Genomic DNA, 14,790 nt, shown 5'->3' on the forward strand with positions numbered 1-14,790 from the left:
TTCTGGTCTGTTTGGAGAGTTTCTCTTCTCAGCTACTCCTCTACTTCCCTTAATCAACTCGGTGAGCTGGTTTGGTGAGCAGTCTTGCACTGTTTGTTGTGGTTGGTCAAGCAGCCTCCTCCAGAGGAACAGGAGGACACCATTCCTCCCCTGCACGCACACAGACCCTGAGAAAGCACTGTCTCCCTGACTGAGCTCAGAAGCTTAATAGCAACAGTACTATTTGTAACAAGCAAGCAGCAGAAGAAAGGATTTCAAGTCAGTGGAAGTTTGTTTCAGAGAACAAACAGCCTTAAGATAGTAAGCCCCAGAGCAGTGATACTATAATTCTTTAAATATAACTCCCAACATGCTGCGATATCCTCATTGTTACCTTCATGCTTCATCCAGACTGATGCAAGTCAGCCAGCTTCCCCATTTCCTTCTGTCCCATTTTCCTGGAGGCATCAGACCCTTCCTCATCCCAACCTCTGCAAACAGGAATACAATCTACTGCACTGCTTTGCTCCCCTGCTCCCTCCTCTCCTTATTTTGCTAGTTGAGTCCTTGCAAAATTATAGTGAGAAGCACACCGAGGTCCCAGGATTCCATGACCCTGCGACCTGACGGAGATTCCTCAGCCACGCCAGAAGAGATGGGGTACATATAAAGGAGTGAAGAAATTGGGAAGAAAGATATAAGAGATTGGGTTGGGAGCATCAAGACACAGCAGAGCTGCAGGCGTAGACAGGCAGTACTGCAGGGATGCGACCTCTGCTTACTAACCTCAAGTAAAAGCAATTCCTGCTCGGGCAGCACACACTTTGCTCTGATGCGTGCTTTGCAGGTCAAACCAGACAAAACGGTGCTGGCGAGGCACGGGTGGCCCATTTCAGGCCAGGCAGAAAGAAGGACGAGCAGCTGTAACTCGCACCCTCGTGCAGCGCTGGCAGTGCAAGGCAGGGACACTAGATGGCAACGACGCCTCGCTGGTAAGCAGAGCTGCAAGGCAAAGCCCAACTGCTCCGTTTTTGCACCTACCTGGAAAAGATTAATTTGTTTCTCTTCAGCCTCAGTTAGGGAGACTGACATTAGTGACTCTTTTGTTAGCAGCAGCAGCATAGTAATGAACTCATGCAGCAAACTAATTTTTATTCATGCCTCACTGTGTCCTTCCTTAATAGCATTTACGCTCCCAGCATAGGCATAAAGGTTTGACTTACAGCAGCTCCAGCACCCTAGATAAATTGATACAACACTCACAGGCTTTTCCCATTAAGAGCAGCTTCCTGTCTCAAGACAGAATCGAGTTTAAACAGCAAATAACTGCTCATCTCAAGTAAGACATCCCTATGAAAATATGACACAATTTGAGCTCATTTGTCTTTGCCAAAGTGTCAAACCAATACAGCTTCTCCCCTAGTCCAGGCTCCAACCAGGTTATGGCTGCCCTTACTACACATGGGAAGCACAACTGTGGGAGGAAAAAAGAGCCAGCTGGTGCTCTGAGGTGTGCCTCTGTAATCTTCTGTAAGCAAACAATGCACAGCTGCCTCCAAGAGGCCTGCCAGCTCCATAGTGTGATGGGAGCCCTGGGAGCCAGGGGGACAACCCCCCCAAAAGCACACAGGAAAAGGTGCAGGGCTGACAGGGCCAGAGGGAGCTGACAGGAACAGAGGGCAAAACCCCTTGGCAGGCATGAGGGCAGAAAATGAGAACAAGAGGTTAAAGAGATGGCAGAAGGAAACACTCACAGATCTAGACTGTATACTTGCTTTCTTCAGGCAAGAAGAACCTGAAAACTATCAATAGCTTGCTGGGGAGATGAACCCACAGCCAGTGAGGCAGAGCAAAGGATTAATTCTACCCTGAGCTGAATTTCAGCTCCCATTGTCCCACCTTCTTTCCTGGGATACCCCCCTCACAAAGCATTTTTCTAGCACATACTGATTCTCCTCCACACCTTCCTCTCCACAAGGATGTAGCCAGGACAGCTGGTTGTCACAAGGCTTGAATGCAGAGCAAACACTAATTTTCCTTGGCGCTTTCTCATAAGGAAATGCTGATCCCCGGCCCAGCTGTCTCAGCCAGCTACCAAATCCCAGGGATTGAGTACCTGTAGACACTCCACACCTGAGCCAGCCCTGGTTAAAACATCCTGCAGTACCCCCACCAAAGGCTGGGAGAATTACATGAGATGTGCTGCAAGCATAGCAATAGCTTCATCACATTGACTTAATCCAGATGGGTAGTACTCACCCTTACCAGGTTCCAGAAGAGGAAAAAGCACCCACTGACAGTTTTGATGTGTTCCCATTTCCTTTTGTTCATTCTAGGCTAACAGCTTCTGTATTTCCACCATTTCATGACAGTGGGGCAGGATGTTCTGGGCTTCCAACCTGAGAGGGAAGAAATAGCAATCCCACTATGAGCCCCTTAAGTTCACAGTTCCTGCCTGGCAGAGCTGGGATGTTCAGATGTGTTCTGGAAAGCCATGATCTGACTTGGAGCCCCCCCCATGTAGAACCCCCCCACCTACAGAGAGGGGGAGAGGATTCCCCCAGGCATGAGGGTACAAAATGAGAACAAGAGGTTACTGGTAGGCTGCATGCCTGCCAGCTCCATCCCTCCCACCCAGCTTCCTCCCAGACCCCACATCCCAGCCTCCTCGTGCCTGAGGAGCACACCAGGCCCCATTTCTCCTCCGTGGGCACTGTCTCCATGGGAACAGCATCCACTTCATTTGGCCAACCTCTGTGCTGCTGCTGCGGAGGCGGCTTCCCTGCCCCTCTCTCTCTCTCTCTCTCTCACACACTGGGCTTTCCCCGCAGCTGCTGCAAGGCAGAGCCCCGGTCACGCTCTGCTCCCATCCATCTCCTGTCTGCAGTCAGGGCTTAGAGCCTCGTGACTAAAATAAGTAAATCTGCACTGAGGAGCTGCCAGAGAAACCTTCTCTGAGAGCTCTGCACCTCACCCAGATCCCATCTGTCTGCCAGCACCGCTCAGCCCCGAGGGCTGCCCCACATTAACCAATGTGGGGTGTCACTGCTGTCCCCCAGCCTTCAGAAGGCTCTCAGCCCTGCCCAGCCTGGGCAGTAGGACCATCTCACCTGGGCTTCTCCCCTCCTTTCTGCCTGCTCCAGTTAAGGTGTCTGCCTGGCCCTGCTGCCCTTCCAATATCCCCATTCCACAGTGACCCAGCCACAGGTGATCCCAAGGCTGATTCCCCCAGTTCCCTACAGCATTTGCTAGCCTTCCTTGCCCACAGACACCGATCATGTTTCTTCCCAGCCTGGCTGATACAGAGCCTGTAGCATTCCCACCCATCTCTCATGCTGTAAATGCTGCAGTGCGCTCAGTAGCACAGGCCTTGCTGAACTGACCACCTTAGCTCTCCCCAGGACTGCTATCAGGATGGAAGGGAAAACCCTGGAGTACCACCAGCACCTACCGCACAACTCGAGCCCCAGGCCTGCTAGAATAGAGGGACCCCAAGGATAGCCATGCAGCTACCAGAGTACTATGGCACCTCCCAGACTCTCAGTCCAACCACGTCCTCAGAGCACAGCCAGGATCCACTCTCTACCTCACAGCTGCTTGTAACATAAATTAGCACCCCAAGAGGTGGGCTTTACCTGGTAACCACCCCCCAGATCTCCCGACTGCTCTTACCTTGCCAGGTCTGTGAGAAGTAGGCTCCAGCCCCTCCTCCAGGCTCCCCAGGTGTTTCTCCATCACTCTCACCTTCCTAATACTGCAAAGCATTATCATGTAAGCCAGCAAGGAGCTCCAGTGCAATGAAGGTTGGGGCAGGAGCAGCCCTTTCCAGACAGAGTTGGTTTAGGCACTGAGACAGAAAAACCCAGTGAGCAAACAACAGCATGACACCAAAATAGAGGTGGATACTGTGTTCTCAGTGCTTGTATCTCCTGGGCTTTCAGGGAGATTGACTTCCCAGGACTGATTCACACTAATTGAACCAAACCTTGTAAGGTGGTTTTACTGGAGGAGGAAAAGCATGTGTGTGTGCCATGTGTCCACACACCAGTATCATGTCTCTCTGTTGGTCTCTGGGCCATCTGCACCTCCCATACATGCCCACTACATGTTTCTCTGGGGTTATGTTCACACTCAAGCCTTCCTTGGAGAGAAAATTAAAAGCTGCAGGTTAAGCATCTTTCCAAATCATCTCTTTGCCACCACAGCCTCTTTTGAAGCACAAATCTTATACTGACCCAAATGAGTTGCAAGAGGGGCCTGCAGCAGCATGGAAAAGGTTAATAACCCATCAGGAACACCATCCTGCCTGGCAGCACAGCCAGGAGCTGCAGGCACGGCTCAGATCAGCAGCATGCATGCCCAGCCTCTGCAGAGAGGAGCTGACAGTGACGGGTGTGCACAGGGACAGAGCTGACAGCATCCCTTGGCCACAGCAGGAGAGTGGTGTGGGTGGATGGGGCAGCAGGGAGCCAGCAGCAGGCCTGGGGAGGACCCTGGCTGTGACCTGCTGTGAGCCACCCACACTAGCTCTGCATGCCATGGAGCTGGAGGGGAAGAGCTGAGTGTGGGCGAGCCCCAGCCATTCCCATCACAGCTGAAGAAAGCAGGTGTATAAAAAACAAAAGGGGGAGGAGGAGGGAAGGAATGGCCCAGAAGAGCTGTCTAATTTGCAGCACAGCCATAGAGAGCAGCTTCCCAGAAATGAGAAGGTGTTGAGATGCTGTTAACATCTTCCTGCCCAGCACAGCCCAGCAGCTTCAGGCATTCTCTCTAGGGTACACATAGTCAGACTGCCAATGCTGGGGGGATTATTGGGTGGACAGTTGGCCAGGCAGGCAAAAGAGGGCAGCAAGGGAAGTCCTATGGAGACCTGCCATTTGCTGGGCTCCCACTCCAACCCATCAAGCTGTTGCTTCTCCTCCACTGACACAAAAGAGCAGCCACCTCTTCTGGGAGATTTCAGCCTGTGTCTTTTCTAATCAAGTTCCTGCTTCCAGGTGGACCTGAGCAGAACAGTCATCACTAGTGATTAGGGTCAGCTGGTAACTGGAGGCTAAAAGGCAGCTGGTTTGCAATGACTCCTTAAAAAGAGTAAAAAAAAAAAAAAAGTAAATCAATCTACCTTCCAGCAAATCTAAGTGGCAGAACCTAGTTAGGATTTTTCCTTTGTCACAGATAGATTGTACCATACTCAGCCCCATGAATATCACCACTTAGTGCAGACATGGCCAACCCACAGCACGCATGCAGCCCAGCACTCCTTACTCATGGCATCATTTTGTGGCATTATGTATGTGTGCAAACAGCTGTTTTGAAGGATGAAGTACAGGAAGTGTAAGATTTCATAAGTTATCTACTGAGCACTTTGAGAACTCACTAAGAATTGCAGCAATGCCACTGAAACAAACTGATGAATTACTTTCACAAAAACAAAGTCAAATTTCCCACTAGCTTTATGCTTTTGCTACTCTTTTTAGTATATTTTAATTAAAAACCATTAAAAATTAAAATAAGTTTTGTTACTTTAAGTGTATACTTTAAGTATATTTAAAGAGGGCTGCTCCAAAAGTAGTGCCTTCTGTTTAATGATGTTGACCCATGATGTTAGAGGTGGATGCTGGAGGTATGGCAGTGCAGGTCAAACTTTGCACTCATGTCCCATTCCATGTCGCTGCTGTGTGACAGATGGCAGCAGAGGGGACTGACAGACTGGCATCTGACATGGAAGTGCATATAGAGCAGGAATGTGTCAATTGAACTCCTCTACACAGAGAGGAAAAAAAAAAGGCATCTATTGACATTCATCAGTGCTTACTGAACGTTTGTAGAGACCAAACAGTGGATGAGGCTGAGGGTGGTGCATTTTTAACAGTGACACCAGAGGCAGTGGGTCACCTCCACTGGCACAAGTGTTTCTGAGTACAGCATACAGCTCCCATTCTTTGCTGGCAAAAAAGGCACAACTAGTGGTGGTGATTGTGTGGACAAGTAGTGTTTTGTAGCTGAGAATTTGCTCAAATAGTGTTACCGAGTTACTTGTATCTGCTGCCATTGCCATGGAAATAAATAGGAGGCATTACTTTTGGAGTGACCTACATACACACAGCCCAGGCAAACCAAGGTTGGACACCCATGACCTAAGACAAAAGTAGGGCTCAGGCAGATGTACAGTGTGCTGGAAATTGTAAGCAAAAACAAAAGGAATTACTTTAAAGGCCAAAACCCAACGTATATATTTGTAATGCTATAATGGCAGGATGGCAGAGCTTGTGGCTATAGCAAATGGGAACAAGCCCAAATGCAGCAGCCACAGATGGAGAAATGAAGGAAAAGAGCTGCTTATCTTTAGAAGGTTCCAAGTAGGCAGGAATCTCCAGCAAGAGATGACCTCACTTCTACTGCCAACCCTTAAATGAGGCCTGGGAAGGGGTGCATCCACCCCTTGCAGTCACTCAGGAGCATTGCATCACCTGTGCTCCCCTGGCTTGGCCCTGCCTTCCCACTAGGTGCTCAGTCACTCCTTCAGGCTGTGACTTAGCATTTCTACTACAATATTATACATGGGTGAAAATTCACCTCCTCTTTTTCACCAGCAGGGAAAAAGGCAACAGATAGGAGGGGATTTGTGTGAAGGTGCCTTACTAAGCACCGACAGTCTGTGTGAAGTCGCACCAGCAAGCAGATCGACAGCAAAAAGAAGTGGTGCTCAGCTGAGCCCCAAGGCCAGGACCTTGGTGTGTCCCAGCTTCTCCACTTTGGTCCAACTTGGCAGGGCTTTGTTTGGCTTCAATCTCCATGGGAGATGCAGCCAAGGAACAGCCATCCCACCTTCTGCAGCAGTGCCCTACAGCTTGGCATGGAGTGTCCTGCCAAGGCTTAGCCTCTTTCCTCCCCTCTTCTGGGTCAACCTATCAAGGGCTTGGAGAGGTGGCTGTTATCCAGCAGTGCTGGGCAGGGAGAATTACCTCCAAGGGGAAAAGCTCCTGTCTCATCAGGACCTGGGCCCACACTGATGCCAGCAGCTGCTGTCTCCAGCTCAGCAGTGGTGAAGCTACAGCACTGCCCTCACCTATGGGAAGCAGAAGCCCCTGGTCAGCTTTTTGGGCCAAGGAAGGTCCCCAGCAATTCAGCACCAGAGTGAGTGAAAAAAGCAAACTGTGTTTGCTGCACAACCCCATCTCCAGGCTTTCTGGAGACACATTGCTTGGGATAGGGGTTCTCCTGCAATGGTTATGGCTGGAGGACAATGTTGAGCAAAGAGGTCTGCTGAGGTCCTGTTAGGGTGGTGTCCACCTTTTTGTGCTCAACAAACCTCATCATCTCACTGGTATGAACAGCTTGCAAAGAGGAAGAGAAAACTCATTTCCATGTGCTGAGCCTCCGCCTGCTTCTCAATGCAGCTTTGGCATCACTGTTCTCCCTGGCCAAGGCTGGCTGGTGCAAAGGCACAGGAAGGTGCAAAGGAAGGTGCAAAGCACTGTTGGGAAAAGGGCTGCTCTAATCTTCCCATTGTCCCTATTATCTCTCCTGGGGTTAAAGAAGTATAAATTTGGGATCCCTCACCTCTGTCCCATTACCAGTGACTGCCTGCTGTTCCCCAGGAAGAAGGGTGAGTGGGGCAGGCAGCCTGCTTGGGAGAGTTTACGGAACAAGGCTGAAATTCCCAGCCACAGCCCTGGACAAACTGCTACTGGGAAAAAGGAGAAACCTCAAGAGATGAAGATCCTGTCTTCTCCTGCACTAAGCCCCCATGCCATTGGGCTGGGTGTTCACAAGGCACTGCAATGGAGGTAGCAGTAAACAGGAGGTGGAAAGACTGCCCTGTTGATAGAAGGGTGACTTGGCTCTGGTACCTGAACAGTTTGTTCCTGACAGCCAGTGCATATAATGAAATCCCAGTGCAGTCTGGAGACCTGTCAGTAAGATAAGGAGGCATCAGTGCAAATGCTAAACCAGTCAAGCCCTTCCAAGTGTGCTGTTGAATAACTTAGGATTCTTAAATCACTATGGACAGTAGAACCAGACTTTGTTCAGGGAAAAGCTGTCTGATCCATCCACATCACCCATCGTCACCCACACTGGCCAGGAGCAGTGACATGGCTACTACCTGTGTCTGCTTGAGGCAAACATCAGCCTCGTTAGCCAAGCCGTGTCACTGACACCTCCAGCGTCTGATTTTTTGTGAGGACCATGATGCTATTGTGTTACTGTAGCCTGCTCTGCTCCCAGGAGGAAGGCAACACAAAGTATTTTACTTGCTCCACTTCAGTGCAGCTCCAGGACAACTGACCTTCTGGGGTAGAGCCATCTGGTTTCAAGGGAATGGTATAATAATCATTTTTTATGAAAATGTTTGGTTTGCTCTTTCTTCACCAGTGCTGCTCAGTTACATGCAGACAAGTTCAGGGAATTGATAGAGGGAGATCAACAGGGTCTCCAATTTTCCTGTACCAGATGCAGGAGAGAAAAGGAGCATCCTGCTTTGACTGTGCCTTTGCTGCACCACATCAGTGGAAGTGTGAGTGTCTCAGCATCCTTCTCTGCAAAACATTGACTTCATTTACAGCCATTGGGCTAAACACAACCATTGGATGAGAAGGTACCAAGGAAACGAGATTTCAGAGAAGGTAAAATGAATGTGAGCCTATTGGGGGGGTGCAGGGAGCATGATGTCCAGCTGCATTTCAGTGTCATGGGCTGTAGGGCAGACTCCAGCAGCTGGGCTGCTCTGCTGTATGTTTTCTTGGCACTGAAGAAAGGGCATGAGGCCTTGTGTGAGATACTGACCCACATAACCAATTTTGAGCACATTTTCTAGACTGGGTTTGGACAAAGACTCAAACAGGATCTCAATGAAAGCTAAGGGTTGAGGCTGCTTTTACCTTCCAAAAATACCTCAGGTCCTGACCCTGGCATCATCATCCAGCATAGCTTGAGACCTGGAAATGATACTTTCTTTATCCAGTTTCTTTTGTCTGCTTCTTGTGATAGTCCCTATTCCAAGCTGTTAACTTCTGCATCCTGCAGTAAAGCTCCCTAAGCTCTTCTCTAGGGATCACAAAATCAGCCAGAGATTCCAGACCTGTCAGTAACATGAATGAATTTCATACATGTTTAGCAAAACAACTGCCAGGTTGCTCCTTCACACTGTTAAAAAGCTTAGAAATGTAACAGTCAATGGCTTAACATACACTTTGCACAGGAACGTCTGAAGTGGAGAGGTGGCAGCTGGTAAACACCACTGTAGTTGTGAAAACAGCATGAAAACACAGACAGGAAGTGAGAAAATTCCTTGGTCTCTCTGCAATAGGACAGAGAGGGCTGAAATTTCCACACAAGGTTTTCTTCTTTAAACCTCGTTTCATGATGCTTGAATTTCCACACTTAAAGCAGACAGCAAGTCGGAGAGATGGTTTTTTTACTTTTTTATTTACTAAGGTTTTTATTGTGTTTTATATTGCAAACCCCACCCCTTGAACTCTTCCCTCCCTCCATCCTCCCCCTCCCCCCCAAATAAAACAAAAAATAACAATAATAATTAATATAGTTCCACCTACTGAGACAAGCCTAGTGTTGACTGGGGTCCAGTCGGAGTAACTCAATATTGGCTACTGCACCACTAAGAACTGGAAAATCAAACAATACCCCCGTGAAAATTCAAGCAAAGGATCTCAACTGAACAAAGGATGTTCACCGGACTGGTGGATGGAACACACGGCTACCAGAGACAGCCCTCAGGGTGTTTCTGTGCCCCTCCATTTGTCTGAGTGTCCACAGGGGTTGTTGAGATTCAAGTACCTATGCAGCAGTCACAGGACAGTCATCCATGAGGGCTTGGCATCGCTGGGCTGAAGACCTTTCCCACTTGCTTGTACTAGATTCCCCAGACCCAAACAGCTTAGCTCCCAACCTCTTGAGATGTTCGTTCTAGGGGGCCCTCTAGTATATGGGGAAAAAGGTTGTTAAAACAAACAGAATACTTAAAAGGATATTGTGAGTCTTCCTCTAGGAACTCATACCTCTGAAACTATGAGAAGGTCTGTGAGTCTGCTTCAATTCCATCAATTTGATTCTCTTTCAAGATGAGCCTGTACATATTTTGGAAAAGCAGGATTTACGTGTTATAATTATCACCTGCCCATCAGTCCTACAGGAGGGTCAAAACAGACATGTATTTTAAAACTAGGATATATATATATATATAAATATGTGTGTGTGTGTGTGCGTGCTTACACATGTGCATAAATAGACTACATATGTGTATGACTGTACACTACATATATATAAAAGCATGTGTGTATATATAGATATATATATAAAAATCTATACACACACACAAACACACACACACCCCTCCCTCCACACACACTCACACATACATAGTTGTATGTAGCTAGTAGAAAAAAACATTTCTAGAGTTCCCCTGACCCTTTAAGGAAGACCAAAGCTGATTACATCTGAATTCTGAGCCACCAAAGCACGTTGAAGCAGGAGTGCCCAGTAATGCCTGCAGCAACATTCAAGATACAGGCACGTGTCAAGAGTTTTGCAAACAATTCAGTATAAAAATCAACTGTCAGCCAGTGTTTCTGGGGAGAGGAGGTAAGATGAGGGGTTGTATGGGCCTGTATCGTTACTGTGATATATTTTTTGGCACTGCTGCAGGAAGGTCTGCTTTCCCTCTGTGGGCTGAAGGGACTCCAAGATAGCTCAGAACAGAGGGGAGCTGGACAAGTGTTTCTAACAAGTGTTAGAAAAGTCGAGCACCTGACTGTTTACAGTGAGGTGGCTGGAGACACCTCTCGGCCTTGGGAAAAACAAAAGAGAAAGAAAGAATTGAAAGGAAAATAAAAAGAGAGAAAAGGAGACATTTGCTCTAGAGGTAAAGGCTGTAGCTTCTCACTGCTGCGTGCACCCAAAGGCACCTTCCTGTCTTCAACCTGTTTTGACTGTCTTAAATCAGGGGAGCCCAAAAATTCCAGCTCAAGGTGCCTGCCAGCCCCCAGATGTGTCCAGTGATGCTGCAACTGCAGGAGAGACCAGCGCCAATCAGGTGCAGGCTGTTATTGCTGGTGAAATCAAGCAAAAGATTTCAATTCCCCCATCAGAGGAGAAGCACGGACAATGGCTGGCCGGATTTCTGGTTTAATTTGTTTTAATGGTACAAACGTATTTGCAAATCTGGAGGATTCTTGGCTGGGCACTGGTATTGCCCTCAGTGCCTCCAAGCTCAAACTCCCCTGGGCTAAGGAAGAAGAGGGCTGGGGTGACTGCAGCCCACCTTGCAATCTTATCCTAACCAGTTCTCTTCAAAGCAGTCAGCCCATGGACACTGAGACATTAAAACGGAGAGAGGGAAGCTTAAAGTGCTGTCTCTTTCTTCACCCCTCCCCTTGCTTTGCATGCCCCAACCTGGAAGGCAGCATGCACGCTTCCAGCCATGGAGTGAGGCTGGGGCTGTTCTGCTGAGGCCAGCTGCCTGGTGTGGTGGCAGAGACAGGACTTCTCCCAGAACCCACATTAGAGCATCAGCGGAATGAGACAAGCATCTGAAGTCAAGTCTGTCCATCTCCAGGTTACCTTTATCTTCTTCAGATGGAGTCCACACAGAAACTCAGCCCGCCTGATATTCCTAGAGGGGACTGCGTTAACGAAACTCACCTCTCTTCTTGCTTCCTCTGCAACCTGCTGATCGCAGGAGAAACCTGAGGAGGTGACACTTCCCGATGCACACACTGAGCCATCTGAGTCCCCCCACAGCTGGTGGCCAACCAGAACTGTTCCAAAAACACCAGCTACGGGCTGGCCTGAGGTTCCCTTCTACGGCCCACATCAACCTTGGATCATTGTCTCAACAGGAAAACCTTTTTTGGTGGCTTCTATGGCTGATCATTCACATGTCCCAGCTCAGGCACACGCCCTGTCTGTGCGTTACCTCGTTGGATTAAATTTGCTCGTATCCTTTTGTTCCATGTATTAAAATATTCTATAAAATCAAGTGACCAAAAATCTATAGCTCTAAGAATACCTGGTTATCTTCTTTTTTTGACATTTTTCCATGTGTTTTTGTTTGTTTGTTTGTTTCTAATCACAGTTAAACCTAAACAAAAGAAATGGAGGGGGGAGGGGGGGAAAAAAAAGAGGGAAAAATAAAAAAGGCAAAAAATGATTCATGAAAGTCTAATCAGGAACCGAACTGCACGGCTGACATTACCAGCTCTCGGAAGGAGTCCTCACAAATTGGAGGGCAGTTTGGATCTGACAGGCTCCAGATCCCCTGTGAGCACTATGGACTCTTTCCGCCCACCAGCAGTCAGAGAAGCGGTGCCTGCAGCGCTGGCCCCGAACACCAGCGGGTGCGGTAAAGAACCTGAGGACATCTGACGTGGTAAAGTCACACGCCCAGGAATTGAGCTACAAGGCTTCCCGAGAAGTCCAGTCCCTCCTCCGGGAAAAGGAGAGAAGCTGGAAACAGATTCTCTAGAGGAATGAGAACTTTGGCTCAGTGTCTGAGCCAGCTCTTGGGGCAAGGATGGCTGGGAAGCAGAAATCAACTTGATGTCCTGGTTCAAGCGTCCTGGTGGCACGGGCGGCGTGCTCTTGGACTGCAGGATCTGCGGAGGTGGGCTGGCGGTCTGAGGCAGGAGCAGAGAGCCGTGAGAGCCCGAGGCCCCGAGCGGGCCACACTGAAAAGTCCTTGTTGCCACTGGGCTCTGAGTAGGAGGACTAAGGCCAGAAGGGGTGTAACAGGGAGAGGCGACGCCGGGCTGCTGTAGAGGAGACGCGGAGACAAAAGGGGATCGTTCTTGGTGGAGCTGGGCTATCGTTCCAGTTAAAGATCCTAATGCACTTGGCTGTGTTTGGCAAAGGCCTGAGGACGGCCCGCCAGAGGCCTGTGCCAGCTGGCTTAGGCTGGAGGATGGAGAGTTGGAAGAAGGAGGGGGCTGGAAGTGATTAATTCCCCCCAAAGTTCCACTGCCCGAGAGCTGCTGTAACTGTCCCCCCTGCAGCGGTCTTGTGGCGGGCTGGAACTGGTTGAGAAGGCCGGGGGGGGAATTGGATGAGAGCTGGGTGAGTGATGTGGATGGAGAGCTGGCCACGGCCTGCTGGAAGTGCCCAAATCCACTGCTGGAAAGGGAGGGCTGCCGCTGCAGCTGCTGCTGCTGCAGGGGCTGAGCTGTCCCCAGGGGCGACCCAGAAGGTGCTTGCTGCAGCTGGCTCAGCCCCGCTGAGGACGCACCGCTCAGTCCCTGCTGCCCAGAGCCAGCGGGAGGGGATCCCACCTGGAACTGCCCCAAACCGGCAGCGGCCGAATACCCAGCGAGCTGCTGGATGTGGTAGGAAGAGGACGAAGGGGTTTCTGCTCCTGGGGTGTGCAGCTGGGACGGGGTACTGGAGGGAGAGCCAACGGCAGAAGGCCCAGTCGACGGGATCAGGGACTGAAGCCTTTTCAGCTGTCTCGGGGTCTGGCTGGACTGCTGTCCCAAGGAACCCAAGACGGACACGGGGGGACGGAAGATGGCTGTCGGGAGGCGCGGGTGGTGGGTCAGGGCTATAGCAACGGAAGTGGTGGCGGCTGCAGCTTGCAGGGGGGCCTGGATGAGCGGGGTCCAAATGACGGGGGTGGGGGTGGACGCGGCGGCGGCGGCGGCGGCAGCAGCCTGGACGTTGTGAGCACAGTGTGCCATCTCCCTGTCGTGCTGCACGATCTGCTGGATGATCTCATTCTCTTGGTAGTTGAAAACCCCCGAATTGAGGTCATGCTGGACTTTATGCAGCAGAATGGAATTTTTCTTACCTGTAGAGAAAGTGAAGAGAGAAAGAGTCATTCTCATGTGTCAAAGCAGGGGAGGCTTCCTGCCAGACCTTCCTCAAATTGTTGGCATCGTCTCCGCTGTCATTATGGGACCTGGGAACAGTCTCTGTGCTCCAGCGAGAAGATGATAAACATTATATCTTCTGTTTTTGTGGTATGATCAGACTTTGATCATACCACAGACTTTGAGATCCCAGAGAACACGGTCTTAGTTAGACAGTAGAGTAAGTTTTTAGTGGGGCAGACTGGCAGCAAAGCTTATGAACCCACAAGTTACTCACCTGGCATCTAAATGTCCATTTATAGAAAAAGAGCAGAAAAACAAGACCGTAATTCTTCTGTTTGAAAAGCTACACCTCAAAATTGCAAGTTCACTGAAGTCTCCTAAGTCTTCAGCTACTCCCTAGAGATATCTTTTTCTCCTATATCTCATGCATCTTGTTTGCTCTGAAGTCAAACATTTTGTTCTAGCTGAAATGAAATCTCTTTACGAAGAAGGGACAGAAGAACTTTACATGCTGGCCCACGTGAGAGCCCTCAGACAAGCAGCTACCATCTTATTTGGCTGTGCCCTTCTAGCCCCAACTTTCTGGAAACTGCAGGCTAGCAAACTTCATGTTCCAGCTGGACTTTCTAGCCTGCAGCAAAATATTAGCTCAGCACTTTGCCTTTTCAATGGGCTGGAAAATGTGGCGTAATGAGTTTGCCTGGCCTGAGTGTGCACCTGGCACTGCAGAGATGAACTCCCCTGGACTGCAGCAAGGGATGAGATGCTGCCAGCGATGCCCTTTCACCAGAGTGCAAATGCTTTCTCAAAGGACAGGATTTCTGACATGGTTATGCACTCTGTTTAACAGCTTTTGTATCTGTCTTCTCATAACAGTCTGTGCACTGGTAACTGTGCCAGCATTGATTTACAAGGTGTTGGTATACGCTGGTTTGAATGATTTGCTTACAAAACCGGTGTGGGTTAGATCCTCTCTTCTTGCCTTTTC

At 49.5% G+C, this 14,790-nt stretch overlaps 1 protein-coding gene across 2 annotated transcripts in view; it reads right to left on the reverse strand.

The window, feature by feature from the left end:
• Window positions 1–9,483: 9,483 nt before the first annotated feature.
• HCN4 (hyperpolarization activated cyclic nucleotide gated potassium channel 4) overlaps window positions 9,484–14,790 on the reverse strand; it is a 100,491-nt gene continuing 95,184 nt past the window's right edge. For both annotated transcript variants that reach the window (XM_085234031.1, XM_085234030.1), the window contains one exon: window positions 9,484–13,777. In XM_085234031.1, coding sequence (XP_085090157.1) covers window positions 12,213–13,777 — 1,565 coding nt within the window. In that variant the 3' untranslated portion in view covers window positions 9,484–12,212. The remainder of the gene's footprint in view (window positions 13,778–14,790) is intronic.

The sequence above is a fragment of the Meleagris gallopavo genome, chromosome 12, assembly GCF_905368555.1.
Source record: "Meleagris gallopavo chromosome 12, MGAL_WU_HG_1.1, whole genome shotgun sequence".
Lineage (NCBI taxonomy): Eukaryota > Metazoa > Chordata > Aves > Galliformes > Phasianidae > Meleagris > Meleagris gallopavo.